Raw genomic sequence first — 19400 nt, forward strand, 5'->3', positions numbered from 1 at the left:
ACAGCTGCCACCCCAACCGTCCTATGAACAGGAGGAACCTCGGGAATTACGAGGGGCTGGCACACTAGCTGCAGAGGTCACTCTCCCACACTCACCACGTGGCCAGCAGGATCTGGAGCCGCCCGGCAGCCTGCTCTGCCACTCAGGCTTGTCTACACATAAACCACTACAGCAGCACCAGTGCAAGGGAGCCACTAGCAGCCTGCTCCACCACAGGGCAGTGGGAAGTGGAGCATCCCATAATCCCCCAGGCTGTGTTGCTCGGGGAAGGGGGCAAGGTGGTTAAGCAGGAGCAGAGCAGGAACAGGGCTTGGGGAAGGGGTGGAGTGGGGCTGGTAGCTGAAGGGATTGCCCCAGGTCCTGTGCCCCCCTGGAAGGCAGTATGATAATTTAGCCTTACTAAACTGCCTAGTTTCCAGGTGGTACACCATGGAACATAGGTTTTATATATTGTGCTCTTAAGGCTTGTCTACACATGAACCACTACACCAGCACCAGTGCAAAGGAGTCACTCTAAGTGCTTCAGTAAAGACGCAGCCTAAGTTTCTCCCATCAGCACAGGTAATCTACCTCCCCAAGAGTTCCCCATCAACCTAGTGCTAGCTACACATGGGGTTATGTCAATTTAACTGCATTTCTTGGGGTGGGGATTTTCACATCCCTGAGCAAGAGCAACATAATTATATTGATCTAATGTCCTAGTGTAAACCAGGCTTGAGTTACTTTAGCATACATGTAGAGTAACTCCAACAACAATAAAGGAGTTTCACTTCATTCATATAGATTCTGATTTCAGCTACAATCGTATCTTGGTGTGTTCTGAGGGCTAGTAGGGAATGACTAATAGTAGCAGGTATGTTCCAAAATGGGGAAGAGAATTAAACATCTGAGAGAACAGGGAGAAAATGAGATGCCTGGAGGGGAAATAGGAGCATTTGTCTGCCATAGGGAATTGCCAGAAAACTCAGCAGCTCGGTGCACGAGCAACAGAATGACTTTTGAGGGAAAGAATAGAGGGGCTGTGCAAGTTTCTGTGAAGTCCAGACCAAATATTTATTTGTTGGGGCTGGTTGGCTGAGGAGATCTGCTCTTGGTGCTTATCAAAGAGGAAAGGAGGTTCCAGAACAGATTCACAGCTGAGTTAGAGTTAAATGATAACAGTAGTTCTCAAACATTTGTACTAGTGACCCTTTTCACATAGCAATTCTCTGAGTGTGACCCCTCCCCTTTATAAATTAAAAACACTTTTTTAATATATTGATCATCATTTAAAATGCTGGAAGCAAAATGGTGTTTGGGGTGGAAGTTGACAGCCCCCCTCCCAAAGATTGAGAACCCCCAGGTTATAGGAATAAGTAGCTAGTGAGGACAAGGCAAAAATTTACATGGGAAGGCATTTGCAAAAAAAATCCATTTTGGGAGAACTGAGCAGAATTTATTAGCTTCCAAAATGCCTACCTGAAAGGTCCTTGGATTTTTCACTTTCTGCCAGAGGCCATGGCATTTCAATTTCCCTAATGAAAAATCAACAGTGTTCAGGAAAATTAAAACTTTCCCACTGAAAGATTTAATTTTGACAAATGGACAAATCATTCTAACAGAAAATTCCTACCCTGTCTGGTATTCTGCTTTCAGCATTAGACAATACTGGTTGACCAAAACACCATATCACTTGTTAGTCACACAATTTACATAAAACGATCACTCCATATTAATCTTAATCTTAATATTAAAACTTTGTAGCTGCAATAAATGTGGGAACTTAAATTTGTAACCCTGCTAGACATCAAAACTATGAACTCGATAGACTGATTTTATGGCTCATTACAATGGTTTGTAACATGCCCCAATCCCTCCTAACTCTTAACTGCCCACTTTATTCCACTCTTACATTTAACAATGTATCCCAAGTTGTATTTAGCTCAGACACTCTGATTAGCTTCCTGGGACCTTAAGAAAAACTCTGTGAAGCTCAAATCCTGAAATTGTTCTATCCAGACATCTGTTGGGGGAAAATAATCCATCCCATTCACCATGCCTCTTTCCATTTGTGCAATGTTGTATTAAAGATGTGTGTGTGTGGTGAAATTCATCACTCCCACCTCCAGGTGAGAGACTTATGCCCTGAAGCATGTTGTTTGAGTACATGTGTGGCACACTGCTTAATAATGTTCTATCTGGGTCTGCCAGGGGTATTTTCCAGACCCTGTATGAGAACAGATAGTTCACCCTATCAGCCTGACAGAGTAGATGAGCCTACCCAGCTAGAGAAAGAGGGAGAGGCCCTTTCCAATAGTCCTCTGTCAGCATACACGTAAGGGTCATTAAAGACAACAGAAGAGCAAGTATCTTTAATGGTGTGCTTCTTGGGGAGCATCAAAACCAGTTTAAATCAGGTAGGTCACATGGCGCATACCAGAGAGTAATATAGATACTCAGGCAGAACTGAGCTTGCTAGGAAAATGTGGGGACATACACTTCCCTCCCAGTCCATGTAGACAGACTCGTGCTAGCTCTTTGCCTATGCTAGCTAGGGTATGTCCGCACTACAACTTCCTGTCAGCAAAGCTGTATGAGTCAGGAGGGTACAAAGGTGTGATTCCTGATCAACATAGCTAAGTCGGAGCTGGCCAAAGTCCCTAGAGTAGATGCAGCTGTTCCAGCAAAGCTGTACTGTTATCAGTATGTCTTACTTGTGGGGAGTGGTCTTAACTACATTGGTACAAAGTGAATCTTTTCCAGCATAGCTGAGTCCACAATAGAAACACTTCACCAGTATAGTACACAGGTATTCCTATGCCAGTAAAGCATTCCTACTGTAAATACGGCCTAGGAAGATGGCACTTCTTTAACATACCTGATATTGGTAATATAATACAACTTTCCTGGGCTTGTTGTGTTCTACTCCTTTAAGTGAAGAAAAAAGCCCATCTAAATTACATGTTAGTAAAGCATATGATTAGATGACACATGTGTGGAGTGCTGGTTTTAAAATCTTTTTTATTCTAATGTTTTTTCCAAACACAGATTTAAAAGACCCTGTAGAGTTATATCACCAGTCACAGGTTCCAAACTGAAGGAAATGTAGGTGCCCAAAATCCAGTCAGAACTGTAGAGTTGGTTTATTAAGGGTAGTGTGCCCTGAAATTTGTGGAAGCGTTATGTGATTCCACCCTGAGATAGATAAAGAGGAGGCCCCAGTGGGTGCATATAGGGAGCTCAGAAAATGGGTGGAGGTTCAGCTAGCCCCCTAAACCATGACACCCTTATAGCATTATCTCAGCATGCATAGCTATAAGTGTTAACAATGGCCACAAAGTTATGCTGTCAGTCTCTTGAAATTCCCTGAAATACTTCGAAAATCCTTTTTCTGTCCAAATCACAGCATGGCCATTCAGGTGACCCATTTCTCAGTTATGCTCAAACAAGCTCCATCTTTTCAAGGGTACTGTCTATTTCTAGGTCTTTGCCTTTTGCTTATGCTCATAAACATTTCCCATGTCCCCTCCACTGCTCCTCCTTTCATTCCATAATAAACTTGTCAAACAGTATTACTTCATCTGGAGGAAAAAAAAGAGAAAAGGAATGTCAAAGAAAATGTACCTTTTTAAAGCTTTTTGCTTCTCTCTGATTTCCATCTCTCTGGCAACTGGCCCTCTTGAACTTGAAATATAAGACCTAGAAGAAACTCAACAAGAAGATGACTGAGACCTTATGTATGCTTTACATTTATTTTAATTTTAAAATGAATATAATGCTGGTGAAAGAGCAAGATTGGCATATCTTGTAGAATAAAATCCTTTATTTTTACCAGACATAATAGGCAGAACGTGGGTTACAACCGTGAAAGCTTCATAAGATACTGCCAGTGTACTAATACCCTACCCCAGAGGGATCTTGTGTCTCTGACATGTCTACTGAGATGGTCATTTCTGATTGTGGGTCTTCTGGGCTCTGTAAATCTTTCCTCCCAGGCAAAAGAGTAAGACTCATGAACTTTTTTTATGCAGTTCCCCAAACAACTATCATCAGGTGCCTGTGACTGAAAGTCATTCCCAACCTTTAGCTAGGCTGAAACCACAGACCTTGTGGTAACAAACCCCATTGCATTCCCAATCTCTTAAATTGCACAGTCCTCTCAAAAGCCTTTCTTAAAAGATCATTATGTTTAATATATTATTAGACAGATCTGAGTTTTCTATTTTCTCCACGCCTGATTTTCACTCTTAATGGGAACAATTCAATGCAAGATCAAGGATCATTGAAGATATAAAATTTGAGAGAAGGAAGACAGCCAGGTAAATTGAATCATGAATGTAAAATTATTTCTTGGTAGAAAATTTATCTTTTAAAATGGTGATGCGTTTTTGGTCTGATTTTTCCTGGAATTTTTTATTATAGTGCAATACCAAAACTATTCACGAGATGGCAGCATTGGTAAAGTATGCAATAGATTGGACTAAATAACTCTAACCTCCAAAAAATTAAAAAACAACTAAAAGTCTAGCAGCACTTTGGAAACTAACAAAATATGTAGATGGTATCATGAGCTTTCATGGTCACAGCCCACTTCTTCAGATTAACAGAGTTATTAAAGGTCCAGTTTCTAAATAAATAGCAGATGGGAAAAGGAAGGGTAAAAGGAGGGGGGGAGGAAAAGAATATAGTCAATTAGAGTGTCCTTGCTATATGAAGCTGACAGAGAAGGTACTAGATAGAGAAGGTACTAAGTGATTATATTGGTGGTATAGATGTGTGTACAGGACATCCTGTACACACATCTATACCACCAATATCATCACAGAACCTAACCACATAAACCACCACAACAGAGGCTCATCTAATTGTACATCCACTAATATGATCTATGCCATCAAATGCCAGCAATGCCCCTCTGCCATGTATATTGGCCAAACTGGACAGTCTCTATGAGAAAGAATTAATGGACACAAATCAGATATCTGAAAAGGCAACACACAGAAACCTGTTGGGGAACATTTTAACTTGACTGGGCACTCATTAATGGATCTCCAAGTCACCTTATTGTTTCAGACCAATTTCACAAGCCAACTCCACAGAGAGGCCTCAGAGCTCAACTTCATTTACAAGTTTGATTCCTTCAACAGAGATATGAACAAAGACATTGGGTGGATGACTCGCTACATTCCACATCCTAATGACATAAAAAAAAAACAATGGGTACTTAAGAACACTTAGTACCTTTTCTATCTGCTTCATGTAGCATGGACACTCAGCTCTCGCCCCCTAACATCCTTACTTTACTTACACTACATTGATGACATCATCATATGAACCCACGGAAGAGACTCTTGAAGAATTTTACAAGGATTTCAACAACTTCCACCCCATCATCAACCTCAGCCTGGACCAGTCCACACGAGAAATCCACTTCCTGGACACTACAGTACAATTAAATAACGGACAAATTTCCACCACCCTATACTGGAAACCCACCGACCACTACACTTACCTTCATGCCTCCAGCTTCCATCCCAGACACATTTCTCAATCTATTGTATACAGCCAAGCCCTAAGATACAAACGGATTTGCTCCCATCCCACAGACAGAGACAAACACCTACAGGATCTTTATAGAGCAGGGGTCGCCAATCCATCAGAGACAAAGAGCCAAAATAGCAGTGGATAGAGAGCAAAGAGCCACATACCCAGGGAGGGGAGGGGAGGGGAGGGGAGGGTTGTTGAGAAAAAAAAAGCCGAGCTGGGGGAAAATAGGTGCCGGTACGCTGCCCCAGGGCACAAAAAAAGGGGAAGGGGTGGTGCAAGCTTTGGGAGGGAATTTGGGTGCAGGAGGAAGTAGAGAACAAAATGCTGGCTCAGGGAGGGGGCTCCAGGCTGGACAATGTTGGGGTCAGGTGGAGGGTTGGGGTGCTGAGCAAGCCGCAGACTTGTGGCTGTGAGGATGCAGGAGTTTGGGCTGGGGTGCAGGAGGGGCTCAGGGCAGGGAGGCTGGGAGTATGATGGGCACAGGACACAGATTTGCAGTGTGTGAATGGTGCAGGAGTGTTGTGGCAGAAGATGGGATGTGGGGGTGCAGGAGTTTGGGGATGTGAGAGTCTCAGGACAGAGGGTTCCAGTGTATGATAGGCTCAGGTTTGAGGTCGGGGAGTGGGGGGGACAGGAGTGTCATGATGCTGCAGCCAGATGGGGGCTTGTTGGCCAGGCTTCATTTGTAAATAAAATATTATGTCAAACACAACGGCTACGTCTAGACTGGCATGATTTTCCATAAATGCTTTTAGCGGAAAAGTTTTCCGTTAAAAGCATTTTCGGAAAAGAGCGTCTAGATTGGCACAGATCCTTTTCCGCAAAAGCACTTTTTGCAGAAAAGCGTCCGTGGCCAATCTAGACGTGCTTTTCCGCAAAAAAGCCCCGCTCGACATTTTCACGATCGCGGCTTTTTTGCGGAAAACAAATCTCAGCTGTCTACATTGGCCCTTTTGTGCAAAACTTTTTCGCAAAAGAGACTTTTGCCCAAACGGGAGCAACATAGTATTTCCGCAAAAAGCACTGATTTCTTACAGTAGGAAGTCAGTGCTTTTGCGGAAATTCAAGCGGCCAGTGTAGACAGCTGGCAAGTTTTTCTGGAAAAGCGGCTGACTTTCTGGAAAAACTGGCCAGTCTAGACACAGCCAACGTGTTTCAGCATTGTCTTTATTTATGAGAGGGATGGGGAGTCTGTTTTGAGGCAAGGGTCACTGACTCACAGAAAAGTCAGTCGGGGCCACACAAGTGAGATGCAAAAAAAAAAAAACCTCCAAAAAAATCCGAAGCCTCACTAATGTGGCCCCAACTATGCTGGTGGGGGCAGGGAACAGAGTGCTGGGGCAAGGTGCTGGTGAGTTCTGGGGCAGGTGGCAGGGTGCTGGGGCAGGAGACAGAGTGCTGGTGCTGGTGGAGATTTGGCCAAGGGGAGGGGACAGGGACAGCTCGGCCAGTACCTGGGGATCCCAGGTCTCAGGAAGCGTGCAGGCTGCTCCCATAAACAGCTAGTACACTTCCTGAAATACCGGCTTTGTCGCTCGGCCGGGGACTTCCTTCCCCCTACTGCCTGCCTGTGCAGGGAGTGTGTGTATGTAGGAGTCCCAGGACTGCATGCCAGGTCCAACTTCTTAGGAAGTGCGTGCTCTTCCTCTGCTCCCCACAACAGCCATGTGCTTCCTGAGAAGTTGGAGCTGGCATGCAGTACTGGGATTCCTACCCCCTCCCCAGCTCTAACCCAATCCCCAGCCCCTCCCCCAGAGCCAGCCCCCCCACCCCGCTCTAACCCAGTCCCCCTGCCCTCCCCTTCCCCAAAGCCAGGCACACACCACCACCACCCGTTCTAACCCAATTGTAAGGCAAAATTCCAACAGACTCCATTTTGGGGCACAGATGCCATTTTGGAGTTCTGAAACAACAACCAGACTCCATCTTGGCTGCCCTTCTCCTCCTCCTCCTTCCTGCCTTTCCCATGTTGTGGCAGGAAAACCCTGTGGTCACATCATTATAGTCTGCCCAGAGACAGCAGACACGTAACCATAGTCTGCCTGGCAACAGTTTATCATATAAGGGCTGCCTCTAGCTCAGCTCGGGGCTGCCCACCTGAGTGATAGTGTGTGTAGTCACTCAGCTGGGTATGTTGGTACCACGCCTTTGGATTTCTGGGTTGAGTAGCACACCTCGCACGCAAGGAGTGTGCAGCTATCTGCCGCTCCTCTTTGTGTTTCATTCACACTTGCCGCCACGACGACGCAGCAGAGGGAATAACTGGGGAAAGCCTGTCATCACTGCTATCCTGTTGCGGTTCATACCTCTCCTGGGATGAGACCGGAATCGGGTTGCTGAGGCACAACAAGCTGTGAGAGATGGTACTGTGCCAGTGATCACTCTCCTGATCACTAGAGTTTTCTACCGTGGCTATCTTTGTTCGCAGTCTAGCTTTTATTTGTTTTTGCTTTATTCCTGTATAGTGGGGTCCTTTAATTGTGTTAATTCGGTTACTTTCCTGTTTACCTTTCCTGTTCTAACTGTTATAAATAAATCCTGTTAGTTTACCTCACCTGTCTCTCAGTCATTTGAGGAACTTTGACACCCCCCGATGCTAGATGCGGGTGTGGGGACGGGCCTGATAGTTGGCGTCCTTTAGGCCAACGGATTTCCAACTAACACAATCTCCCTCCCCTCCCCTTACCCAGAGCCAGGCACCCCCATTCCGCTCTAACCCAATCCCTCCCTCCCTCAACCTAATGCCCGGATCCGCTGCTGCTACCATCATGTGTGTCTCCCTCCAGGCGCTGGGATGCATACGCTGAGTGGCCAGCTTTGAGCATGTGCTGGCCAGGATGCCATGTGCTCACACCCCCAACCTAATCCCCCTTCTCTCCAAACCCCTCCGATGCATTATACACAATCTGCAACCCATCTTGGAAGATGATCCCTCACTCTCAGAGGCTTTGGGGGAAAAGCCTATTCTCGCTCACAGACAACCTCCCAACCTGAAACAAATTCTTTCCGATAACCATGCTACACAACCACATCACAAGCATCCAGGAACCCAGCCCTGCAAACAGCCGCAATGCCAATTCTGCCCACATATCTATACCAATGAATTCATCACTGGAGACAACAACATAAGCTACCACATCAGAGAATCAGTTAGTTGCACATCCAATAATTTGATCTATGTCATCAAATGCCAGCAATGCCCCACTGCTATATATACTGGACAAACTGTACAGTCCCTACGGGAAAGAATCAATGGACACAAATCAGATATACATAAAGGGAACATACAGAAACCTGTTGGAGAACACTTCAATCTACCTAGTCACTCTTTAAAAGATCTCCAGGTGGCTGTCTTGTCACAAACCAATTCTACAAGCCAAATACACAGAGAGGTGTTGGAATTACAGTTCATCCGCAAATTCAATTCCTCCACTGATAAACTCAATCAAGATAACGGATGGCTGGGACATTATCAACCTAACACAATGATGGTGTAAACAGCTCTTGGTCTGTGTAGATTCTTGCATTAGTACCCTTCCTATTCTATTGCTATCCTTTGATCCTTATCTGCTTCTTTTTAACTATCCAATCTTCAGGTGCTTATAGATTACCAGTTCTGCCTCCTTGTTTTTCCCTTTGATATTTTCATACCCTCTGCTCCTTGTTTCCCACCCCTTCCCTTTTTTTCCTCCTCCCCCCCCTTTCTCCCTTATTTATTTTGGTCTGAACATCCTCAACTCAAAACTCCGGTCATCTGAAGAAGTGGGTTGTCCCCACAAAAGCTCATGATACCATCTACATGTTTTGTTAGTCTATAAGGTGCTGCAAGACTATTTGTTGTTTTTTAAGTTTTTTCAACTTAAGTAGTGGCAGGAGATTTGTTCTATGCTACCTAGTGTCATTGCTGCTAATAGGCAAGATCATTTGTCTCTAGAATGTCCTGATAAAATACTGAGTCTATGTTATAAAATGCATCTTGTTTGTGGAGAAAAAACTATGGATGCTGAGTGTGGCATGGGCAGAAGAGGAAAAAGAAAGCACATGGAGCAGCAGTTTAGATCAAGTAGTACTGAATTCTTTGTGGAATCCCAGCTGATTATTGAATTTTTGAGGTGTTCTAGTCAAATAATCTCTTTAGCTATCCTTTGCTGTCATTATTAACAATATGTGTTTGTGTTGCAATTGCTCCCACAAGACCGAACTAATACTGTGATAATTGCTGTACAAACGCATATTAAAGACAGCTCCTTGCCCAAAGAGTAAATTAAGTAAAGGTACATAGATTAGACTTACAAACAACTGGAGAAGGGAGAAGTACAAGGCTGATAAGATTAGAGATATTAAATTTAGATTAACTGGGTAATCAAATTGTCGATACAAATTACATCAGCTATTCAATTAGTCGATAAGGGTGCATCCGCCTTTGAAATGTAGCAACACCCCCAGTGCTGGCCCTGTGCTCCCCACGGTGTTTCAAAGCAGCAGCACTGCATGGAGCCCGGAGTCAGCGGGGCAGTCTCCAGCTAGCCCCAGGCTGCACATGGCCTTCCAAAGCGACAGACCCTGGGCTCCACGCAGTGATGCCGCTTTGAAGCACCCCTCATCTTCCCACTGCCATCCTCCCCCCACAGCCTCTTTCTGATAGAGGCAGCAAGGGGGGAGTAACTAGTTGACTTAGTGCATTGACTATCCAATAAGATTTGATTATCAGATAGTTGACTAGTAGTTCACATCCCTAGATGAGACCACATTGTTTTATATACTGTTCTCATATACTGGCCATGTAGCAATCGACAAGTTTAGAGTAAATCAGTAACACAAACACATCAGTGATATTAGCTATCCCAATTAGCCACTAAGAGCTACTATCAGGGAATATAAGTCTCAAACCCAAGGCGTTAGAAGCTGGCAAGTTCTAACTTACTATGTAGTGACCTGATGAATTCAGACAAAGCCCTCCAGTCATGGGATCTGATTGGTGGAATGCTGGGAGTTCTGATTGGTTCCGAGGTTCTATTTAAGTCTAGTGTGGGCACAGGAAGTTATGTGGTGATTTTTATTGACAAAACAAAAAGATATACTTGACAAAGCATACTTGGTTGTTAGGGGTTATAGAACAACTAAGTAAAACAAATTAAAACACAGAGAAAAATCTCTGGGAACAACTCTTAGATAGTGAATGGAAGAGCAAAGGCATGGATTCACACAGAGAAGGTTAACCCAAACAACCAAAATAAAAGAAAAATACCCTGATCGCAACTAGATACACTTTTCCCTCCACTCACAATCCGTGCTGATCTGTACTTCAAGGCCTAGTTCATTTCCATCTCCAATATTTCTTATAGGCATGGTAATTCTGATTACTGCATCCGCTACCTCCAGCCCTTAACTTACAATCCTATAAAGAGAGCAGGCAAGGTATCTAAATACAATTCAAATTTTCAGCATTGTATCCCCATTGGTTCTTCTGGCTCCCTGCCAACACCTTTGCAAGCTACCTGAGTTTAACCCCTTAGTCACCAAGTGCTGGCCAGCACTCCTCCCATCTATCATGCCCTTTTGAAATTAGGAACCCTAGTTGCAGACCTATTTTTTATCCTTCCATTTAGTTTAAGCTGACTTTGCTGACCAAGCTTGCCCTTAAAACCAGATTGTTTGCAAAAACCTCACCATTTACCAATACATAATCTAAAAAGGCATCACTTCTTGTTGGTTTAGTGATTCAAAAATATCTCTGTTTTTCAATTAATGGACATTTTCCCACCCAACCTATTTTTTGGCTCATCGTATTTCCAAAATGACTTGAACATATAAATTCCAAGTTTCATTTGTTGATTGACTGAGTAGCATGGAAGTACAGAAAACTTAAAGCTGAGAGTTGGGATTTGGAAGAGGGCAGGATCCTAGGGACAAGTGCTAGCCTGAACTTTAATCAAAATCAATTATTTTTAATCAAAAGATTTTCAACTGAAAATGTTTTGATTACGCCTGTTTTTGTGAAATTGTACCAATTTTTACACTTCTTTTACAGAAAATCCAAGCTCTGTGTCAATAGTTTTTGAATGAAAAATTCAGTCTTTCATATGGAAATTACATCTTATTTTGAAAATTACTTCTTATATAAAACTTAATTTTTTTAAAAGTCAATCAAAACAAAATGAGGGTTTGTTTGCCTTTGTCCCAGATCAAGACATATTTGAATCCTAAAATTCATGAGACAGAAAATCTATTTTCTGACCAGTGCTCCTAGGGGCATGGAAGGAGAATCGGAGGACTGAGATAAGCATGAGTGGTTACTAGGGATGTTAAAATTAGATTAATCAACTAATTGAATAGTCAATGGAATTTCCATTGACTATTTGATTCATCGATAAGGGCACTTCTGCTATGAAATGTAGCAAGAGCCTACCTGGCTGTTGCTACATTTCAAAGGTGGAAGTGCCACACAGTGTTCCCCCTTTAAAATGTACAAGAACCCCATGAGGGGCTCTTGTGCATTTCAAAGATTGAAACACTGTGTAGAGCCCTCAGAGTCCCCCCATTGGTCCCAGGTTCCATGCAGCGCTTTTGCTTTGAAATGTACAAGAGCCCCAGGAGGGACTCTTGTATATTTCAAAAGTGGAACATCACTGCTGCCCCCTCCCATGAAGCTGAAGCTGGGAGGAACCGGCTTTTAAGCCAGCTCCACCCAGCACCCCCTCCTCTTTCCAGCCCTCCTCGCTGCCTCTTTCTGATACAGGCAGCAAGTGGGGGGAAGCAACTAGTCGACTAGTGTGTGGACTATCTGATAAACTTTTGCTTATCAACTAGTTGATTAGTCACTTACATCCCTAGGGGTTATAGCACTTCACTTTTTATACCAAGTTTATCATGAATACATCTTTAAAGTATTATTAATTTATTATTATATCATATTGCCCCAGTTCTTAATTTGCTCTGTGGCAGTCAGTCACAGAAAATGTAAAAGGCATTTCTTCATGAAACTATTAAAAGGCATTTCTTCGTGAAACTATTAAAATAATTTCTGTGCTCTCTTTCCAGGGAACAAGATTAACTTTGCAGACTAGATCAATAACAAGTGCTGTTACTGACCAAAATAATCCGCTTTTCCCCCCCTTCAGTGATTCTCCACAGGTTTTACAAAAGTTAGCAATTGAAACTGTTGCTAGAATTCATCAAATACAACTGAAATTCTTTTTTAAAAACAATCTAAGCTATACAAATATGGGCCCTCTTTTCACTATTTTGAATACTACATATATTATGTATAAATAGATTTTAGATAGATTTTCTTTTTGCCTTCAAAATTGGGAGAATTTTATAACTTTGAGAAGAATTTTGCTATTTTTCTCTGGAAAAGGAAGAGACTAAAATAAAGCTTCCCAGAAAAAGAAAAGGGGGAATATAATGCTGCTTGGTATTATGTATGTGTAATTTAAGATATCTATATTAAAAATAATAAAAGGAAAATCATGGTTAAGCATTCAAAAATCAGAAAAGCTAAAATTATGCACAACCTTAGTATTGCCCTTTGTGCATATATATAGGAATGCAAATTTTAATTATGTGACCATGTGCTGTTCATTCAATAATCCAACATGACAGAATGCAATCTTTTCTAAAATGTTAAATACACATGTAGCATCTTCAGTAACTTTTTATACTTTGATTTTCAACAAACTTTATTCACTTTGGATCTTCAAATCCCTCTTGAACTCTGATTATTCTATTGTACTATATTGCCAATCCAAATCATCACACAGGCCCCAAAACAATCATCACAGTGGCTAAAAAATGGATTTTTAAAAAGGTAAGTGTTGGACTCTCTCTGCTTTCTGACCTTTAGGAAACAGGTAGGGAACCCTTTTTTGGGTTGGGGGTCACTGATCCTCAGAAAAAAATCAGTCGAGAGATGCACACGAGAAGCCAAAATAAAAAATCCCGAAACCCTCACTGACATGGCCCCTGACTGAGGAGAAAGGCACTCTTTACATTCCCCCTCACACACCAGAGCCTACGGGGACCCAGGCTAGTAGATTTTGTGTGCTCCAACTCCACAGGGGGACAGTGGAAAGAGGGAGAGTGGAGTGCCAGTGTGAGATCCCCAATGCTGGGGGGTAGCCCTGAGCCTTAGGAGCCGGATTCAGGCAAGCTGGAGGACACATCCAGCCCTCGAGCCTGAGGTTCCCCACCCTTGCTTTAGGGCAGACTCACTTCATATTCTCAAACTGTATCTCATCATGAGGGCTCAAAACCTATTTATTGTTAAATTAAAGTTGGAATTTTCCTGCAATCTCTCTGACAGCTGGGTCTTTGAGAAAAAACACCAAATATGGTAAGACTTGTGATAAAATCTCAGGAATCAGCAACACAAATTACACTGTCAGCCACTGTTCTTTACATTTTGTAGTTAATCTTTCAGAAATAACCTCATTTTCATATAACGTATTTCTTCTAATGTTCCATTTTCATGAATTGATCAGATTACCAACAAGTGCCATAGATCTGATTTACCATCTGTGACTCCCATTTTATTTTGCTGTAACTCTGTTGGACCAATGGAGTTACAGAGACATAAAAGTGGAGTATCACAGTAATGAATCAAATATACTGTATATAAAATACACTCCACAATAGACCTCTGTTAACAATGCAATAGTTGTCTTAATTTCTTTAAATAGTTTAGTAAGAAAAATAAGTTTTATATCTATGTTCCATAAATACACTTTAATTACTGGATAATATACATGGGGAAGGAGCAAATGAGGAAACAACAATATAAAGACAGTATATTAGCCCCCAAATTCTTTTTTAATGTAACATTTATCTAGTCCTGGCTGTGCACAGAGCGCAGCACAAAAAAGCACTTCACAGCACCCAAGAGCTTAAAGTCTAGGTAGATGTTTTTTCATACATACAAGGGAAGGAATGGGGAGTGACTACATCAAAAGGCTTAACTAATGATATTCTTATACCATGTCCCTCGGAGGGATGTAAAAGAACTGTTGTTCTTCGAGATGTGTTGCTCATGTCCATTTGAAGTAGGTGTGCGCACCGCGTGCACCGCGTCTTCCAGAGCGTTTTCCTTAGCGGTACCTGTAGCGCTGGCAGGGCGCCCTCTGGAGTGGCGCCGCCATGGCAGAGCATAAGTACCCCTGCCGGCGCTGCCCCACCTCAGTTCCTTCTTGCCGGATATTCTGACAAAGGGGAGGTAGGGTGGGAGTCGAATGGACATGAGCAACACATCTCGAAGAACAACAGTTACAGGTAAGTAACCGTTCTTTTCTTCTTCGAGTGGTTGCTCATGTCCATTCTAAGTAGGTGACTACCAAGCTAACCCCAAGGAGGAGGGGTCAGAACAGTCACTGCACCAGAGTCTCAGAGGAAGTTGAACAATAAACAGATTTATTCGAACAATAAACAGTGCCAAGTCACCAACCCATAACAAGACAACCCGATGTATAACTTTACATATTTACATTACAGATTCAAGGAGTGCGGAGCCCACCCTTGCATCCTCCCTGGCCTGCTGAGGTAGCGCATAATGTGTTGTAAATGTGTGGAGGGAAGACCAGGTGGCTGCCCTGCAAATTTCTGTGATCGGGACCTGGGCACCAAAGGCCACCGAGGACGCCTGCGCCCTAGTGGAGTGTGCCTTCACCCTGGGTGGGGTTTTACCAGCCAGTTGGTAGCATTCTGTGATGCATTGCACCACCCATCTTGACAGTCTTTGCGTGGAGATAGGCGACCCTTTCACCCTAACCCCGAATGCAATAAACAACTGTTGAGATTTACGGAATGGTCTAGTCCTATCAATGTAGAACGCCAGCGCTCGCTTAGCGTCCAAGGAGTGCAGAGCCCGCTCCTTAGAGAAGGCGTGGGGCTTTGGGAAAAAGACTGGGAGATAAATCTCCTGGGACAGGTGAAATGGAGATACTACCTTCGGAAGGAAGGCCGGATGAGGTTGTAACCTCACATTGTCACTGGAAAACACAAGGTAGGGTGGAACTATAGTTAAAGCCCTTAGTTCCGACACCCTTCGAGCCGATGTAATGACCACGATAAAGGCTCATAGACTCATAGACTTTAAGGTCAGAAGGGACCATTATGATCATCTAGTCTGACCCCCTGCACACTGCAGGCCACAGAATCTCGCCCACCCCTCTTAGAATAATCCTCTCACCTATGTCTCAGATATTGAAGCCTTCATATACTTTGAAGGCCCCAACATGCAGAGAGTCCTTCAGCTGTGATCTGTGCCCAATGCTACAGAGGAAGGCGAAAAACCTCCAGGGCCTCTGCCAATCTACCCTGGAGGAAAATTCCTTCCTGACCCCAAATATGGCGATCAGCTAAACCCTGAGCATGTGGGCAAGACTCACCAGCCAGACACCCAGAAACTTCCCTATAATGAATGGTCAATTAGTTACCAAGATCATGTTATTTCATCCAACCATCCCCTTATCATAGAATCATAGAACTGGAAGAGACCTCAGAAGGTCGTCAAGTCCAGCCCTCCGCTCTAGGCAGGACCAATCCCATCTAAATCAACCCGGCCAGGGCTTTGTCAAGTCGAGACTTAAACACCTCTAGGGATGGAGACTCCACTACTTCCCTAGGTAACCCATTCCAATGCTTCACTACCCTCCTAGTAAAATAGTTTTTCCTAATATCCAATCTGGACCTCTCCCACCACAACTTGAGACCATTGCTCCTTGTTCTGCCATCTGTTACTACTGAGAACAGCCTCTCTCCATCCTCTTTGGAACCTCCCTTCAGGAAGTTGAAGGCTGCTATCAAGTCCCCCCTCACTCTTCGCTTCTGCAGACTAAACAGACCCAAGTCCCTCAGCCTCTCCTCGTAGGTCATATGCTCCAGACCCCTAATCATTTTGGTTGCCCTCCGCTGGACCCTCTCCAATGCGTCTGCATCCTTTTTGTAGTGGGGGGCCCAGAACTGGACACAGTAGTCCAGATGTGGCCTCACCAAAGCCGAATAAAGGGGAATAATGACATCTCTGGATCTGCTGGCAATGCTCCTCTTAATGCATCCTAATATGCCATTAGCCTTCTTGGCTACAAGGGCACACTGTTGACTCATATCTAGCTTCTCATCCACTGTAACCCCCAGGTCCTTTTCTGCAGAACTACTACTTAACTGGTTGGTCCCCAGCCTGTAACTATGCTTGGGATTCTTCCGTCCCAAGTGCAGGACTCTGCACTTGTCCTTGTTGAATCTCATGAGATTTCTAGTGGCCCAATCCTCCAATTTGTCTAAGTCACTCTGGACCCTATCTCTGCCCTTAAGCGTATCTACCTCTCCCCCTAGCTTAGTGTCATCTGCAAACTTGCTGAGGGTGCAATCTATCCCCTCATCCAGGTCATTAATAAAGATATTGAACAAAACTGGTCCCAGAACCGAACCTTGGGGCACTCCACTAGAAACCGACCGCCACCCTGACATCGAGCCATTGATCACTACGCGCTGGGCCCGGCCTTCTAGCCATCTTTCTATCCATCTTACCGTCCATTTATCCAATCCGCATTCCCTTAACTTGCTGGCAAGAATATTGTGGGAGACCATATCAAAAGCCTTGCTAAAGTCAAGGTATATAACATCCACTGACTTTCCCATGTCCACTGAGCCAGTTACCTCATCATAGAAGCTAATCAGATTGGTCAAGCACGACTTGCCCTTTGTGAATCCATGCTGACTATTCCTGATCACTTTCCTCTCATTCAAGTGTCTCAAAATGGATTCCTTTAGGATCCCTTCCATGATTTTTCCAGGAACCGAGGTAAGACTGACCGGCCTATAGTTCCCTGGATCGTCCTTCTTCCCTTTTTTGAAGATGGGCACTACATTTGCCTTTTTCCAATCATCCGGGATTTCGCCCGATCTCCACGACTTTTCAAAGATAATGGCCAAAGGCTCCTCAATGACATTTGCCAACTCCTTCAGTACCCTTGGGTGCATTAAGTCTGGACCCATGGATTTGTGTACGTTTAGTTTTTCTAAATAGTTCCTAACCTGTTCTTTACCCACCAAGGGCTGTCCATCTTCTTCCCATCTTGCGTCGCTTAGCACAGAAGTCCAGGAGCCGACATTGTCCGTGAATACAGAGGCAAAGAAAGCATTGAGTACTTCAGCTTTCCCCACATCCTCTGTCACTAGGTTACCTCCTTCATCCATTAGGGACTGCACACCCTCTCTGATCACCTTCTTCTTGTTGACATGCCTGTAGAAACCTTTCTTGTTATCCTTTACATCCTTAGCCAGTCGCAACTCCATTTGCGCTTTCGCCTTCCTGATAACCCCCCGGCATTCTCGAGCTAGACCTTTAAACTCCTCCCTGGTCATTTGTCCAAGTTTCCACTTTCTGTAAGCTTCCTTTTTGTGCTTAAGTACACCAAGGATTTCCCCTGTAAGCCAATCCGGTCTCCTACCAGGTTTGCCTCTCTTGCTACGCGTCGGGATGGTTTCTTTCTGTGCCTTCAATAAGGCTTCTTTAAAATACTGCCAGCTGTCCTGGACTCCTTTCCCCTTCATGTTAACATCCCAGGGGATTCTTTCCATCAGATCTCTGAGGGAGTCAAAATCTGCTTTTTTGAAGTCCAAGGTGTGTATTTTACTACTCTCTTTCCTTCCTTTGGTCAGGATCCTGAAATCTACCATCTCATGATCACTGCTTCCCAGGTTGTCACCCACCTCTACGTCCCCTATTAGTTCCTCCCTGTTTGTGAGGAGAAGGTCAAGCTGTGCACGGCCCCTGGTCGGATCCTTCAGCACTTGTACCAAGAAGTTATCCCCAACATTCTCCAAAAACTTCCAGGATTACCTGTGTACTGCCGTATTGGTTTCCCAACAGATGTCAGGGTGATTAAAGTCCCCCATGAGAACCAGGGCCTGCGATCTGGAAGCTTCGCTCAGTTGTCCGAAGAAAGCCTCATCTACCTCATCCACCTGGTTCGGTGGCCTGTAGCAGACACCAACCACAACATCACTGCTGTTTGCTCCTTTAAACCTGACCCATAGACTTTCAACAAGTTTTTGAAGGCAACCTTCAATGAAAGGTGCAACAGGGAACACGTGGTCAACGGTTCAAAGGGAGGTAGCATAAGCCTGTGGAGGACCACGTTAAGGTCCCAGGCAGGAAGCGGGGCCCTCACCGAGGGGTACAGCTTTTCCAGGCCAGTAAGAAACCGTTTAACCACTGGGTTAGAAAAAAGGGAGACTCCTGCCATACCAACATGGAAGGCGGAGAGAGATGCCACATGGACTTTGACAGAAGAGAAAGATAGACCACTAGACCGAAGCTGGAAAAGATAGTCAAGGATAGTTGGGATAGGAGCCGAGGACGGATGCACTCCTCTTCGGGACGCCCAAGACGAGAAGCGCCGCCACTTGGCCGCATATGACCGCCTGGTAGAGGGTTTCCTACTACTGAGGAGAACCATCTGAACCTCTCGGGAACATTCCCTTTCCGGTTGGTTCAACCACGGATAAACCATGCCGTTAGGTGGAGAGACCGGAGATCCGGGTGAACCATGACTCCCTCGCCCCAGGGTTGGGTCAGCAGATCCCGGACTGGAGGGAGTGGTATTGGGTCCTGGACCAGCATGTCCACCAGTATGGGGAACCAGAACTGTCTGGGCCACCTGGGGGCTATGAGGATGACCGAGGACCGAAATGTTCTCGCCCTGGTCAGTACCCTGGAGATCAAGGAAAATGGAGGAAAAGTGTAGAGGATGCCCCCCGGCCACACGGTCGTCAGGGCATCCCGCCGGGAATATTTCCCCAGTCCCAGCAGGGAACAGTAGCACCTGCACTTGGCATTGCTTGCCGAGGCAAACAGGTCTAGGTGGGGATAACCC

The 19400-nt window shown here is 44.5% G+C and overlaps 1 protein-coding gene across 1 annotated transcript in view; it reads right to left on the bottom strand.

The window, feature by feature from the left end:
• LOC149525601 (uncharacterized) overlaps nt 1-19052 on the bottom strand; it is a 164543-nt gene extending 145491 nt beyond the window's left edge. The window contains exons 1-3 of the mRNA XM_089781106.1: nt 18588-19052; nt 18231-18234; nt 15290-15594 (exon numbers count right to left, since the gene is read on the bottom strand). Of these exons, the coding sequence (XP_089637232.1) occupies nt 15290-15594; nt 18231-18234; nt 18588-19037 (759 nt within the window). The 5' untranslated portion in view covers nt 19038-19052. The remainder of the gene's footprint in view (nt 1-15289; nt 15595-18230; nt 18235-18587) is intronic.
• Nucleotides 19053-19400: the final 348 nt, after the last annotated feature.

Source organism: Pelodiscus sinensis, chromosome 1, assembly GCF_052426305.1.
Source record: "Pelodiscus sinensis isolate ZL-2025 chromosome 1, ASM5242630v1, whole genome shotgun sequence".
In the NCBI taxonomy this organism is placed as follows: Eukaryota; Metazoa; Chordata; order Testudines; family Trionychidae; genus Pelodiscus; species Pelodiscus sinensis.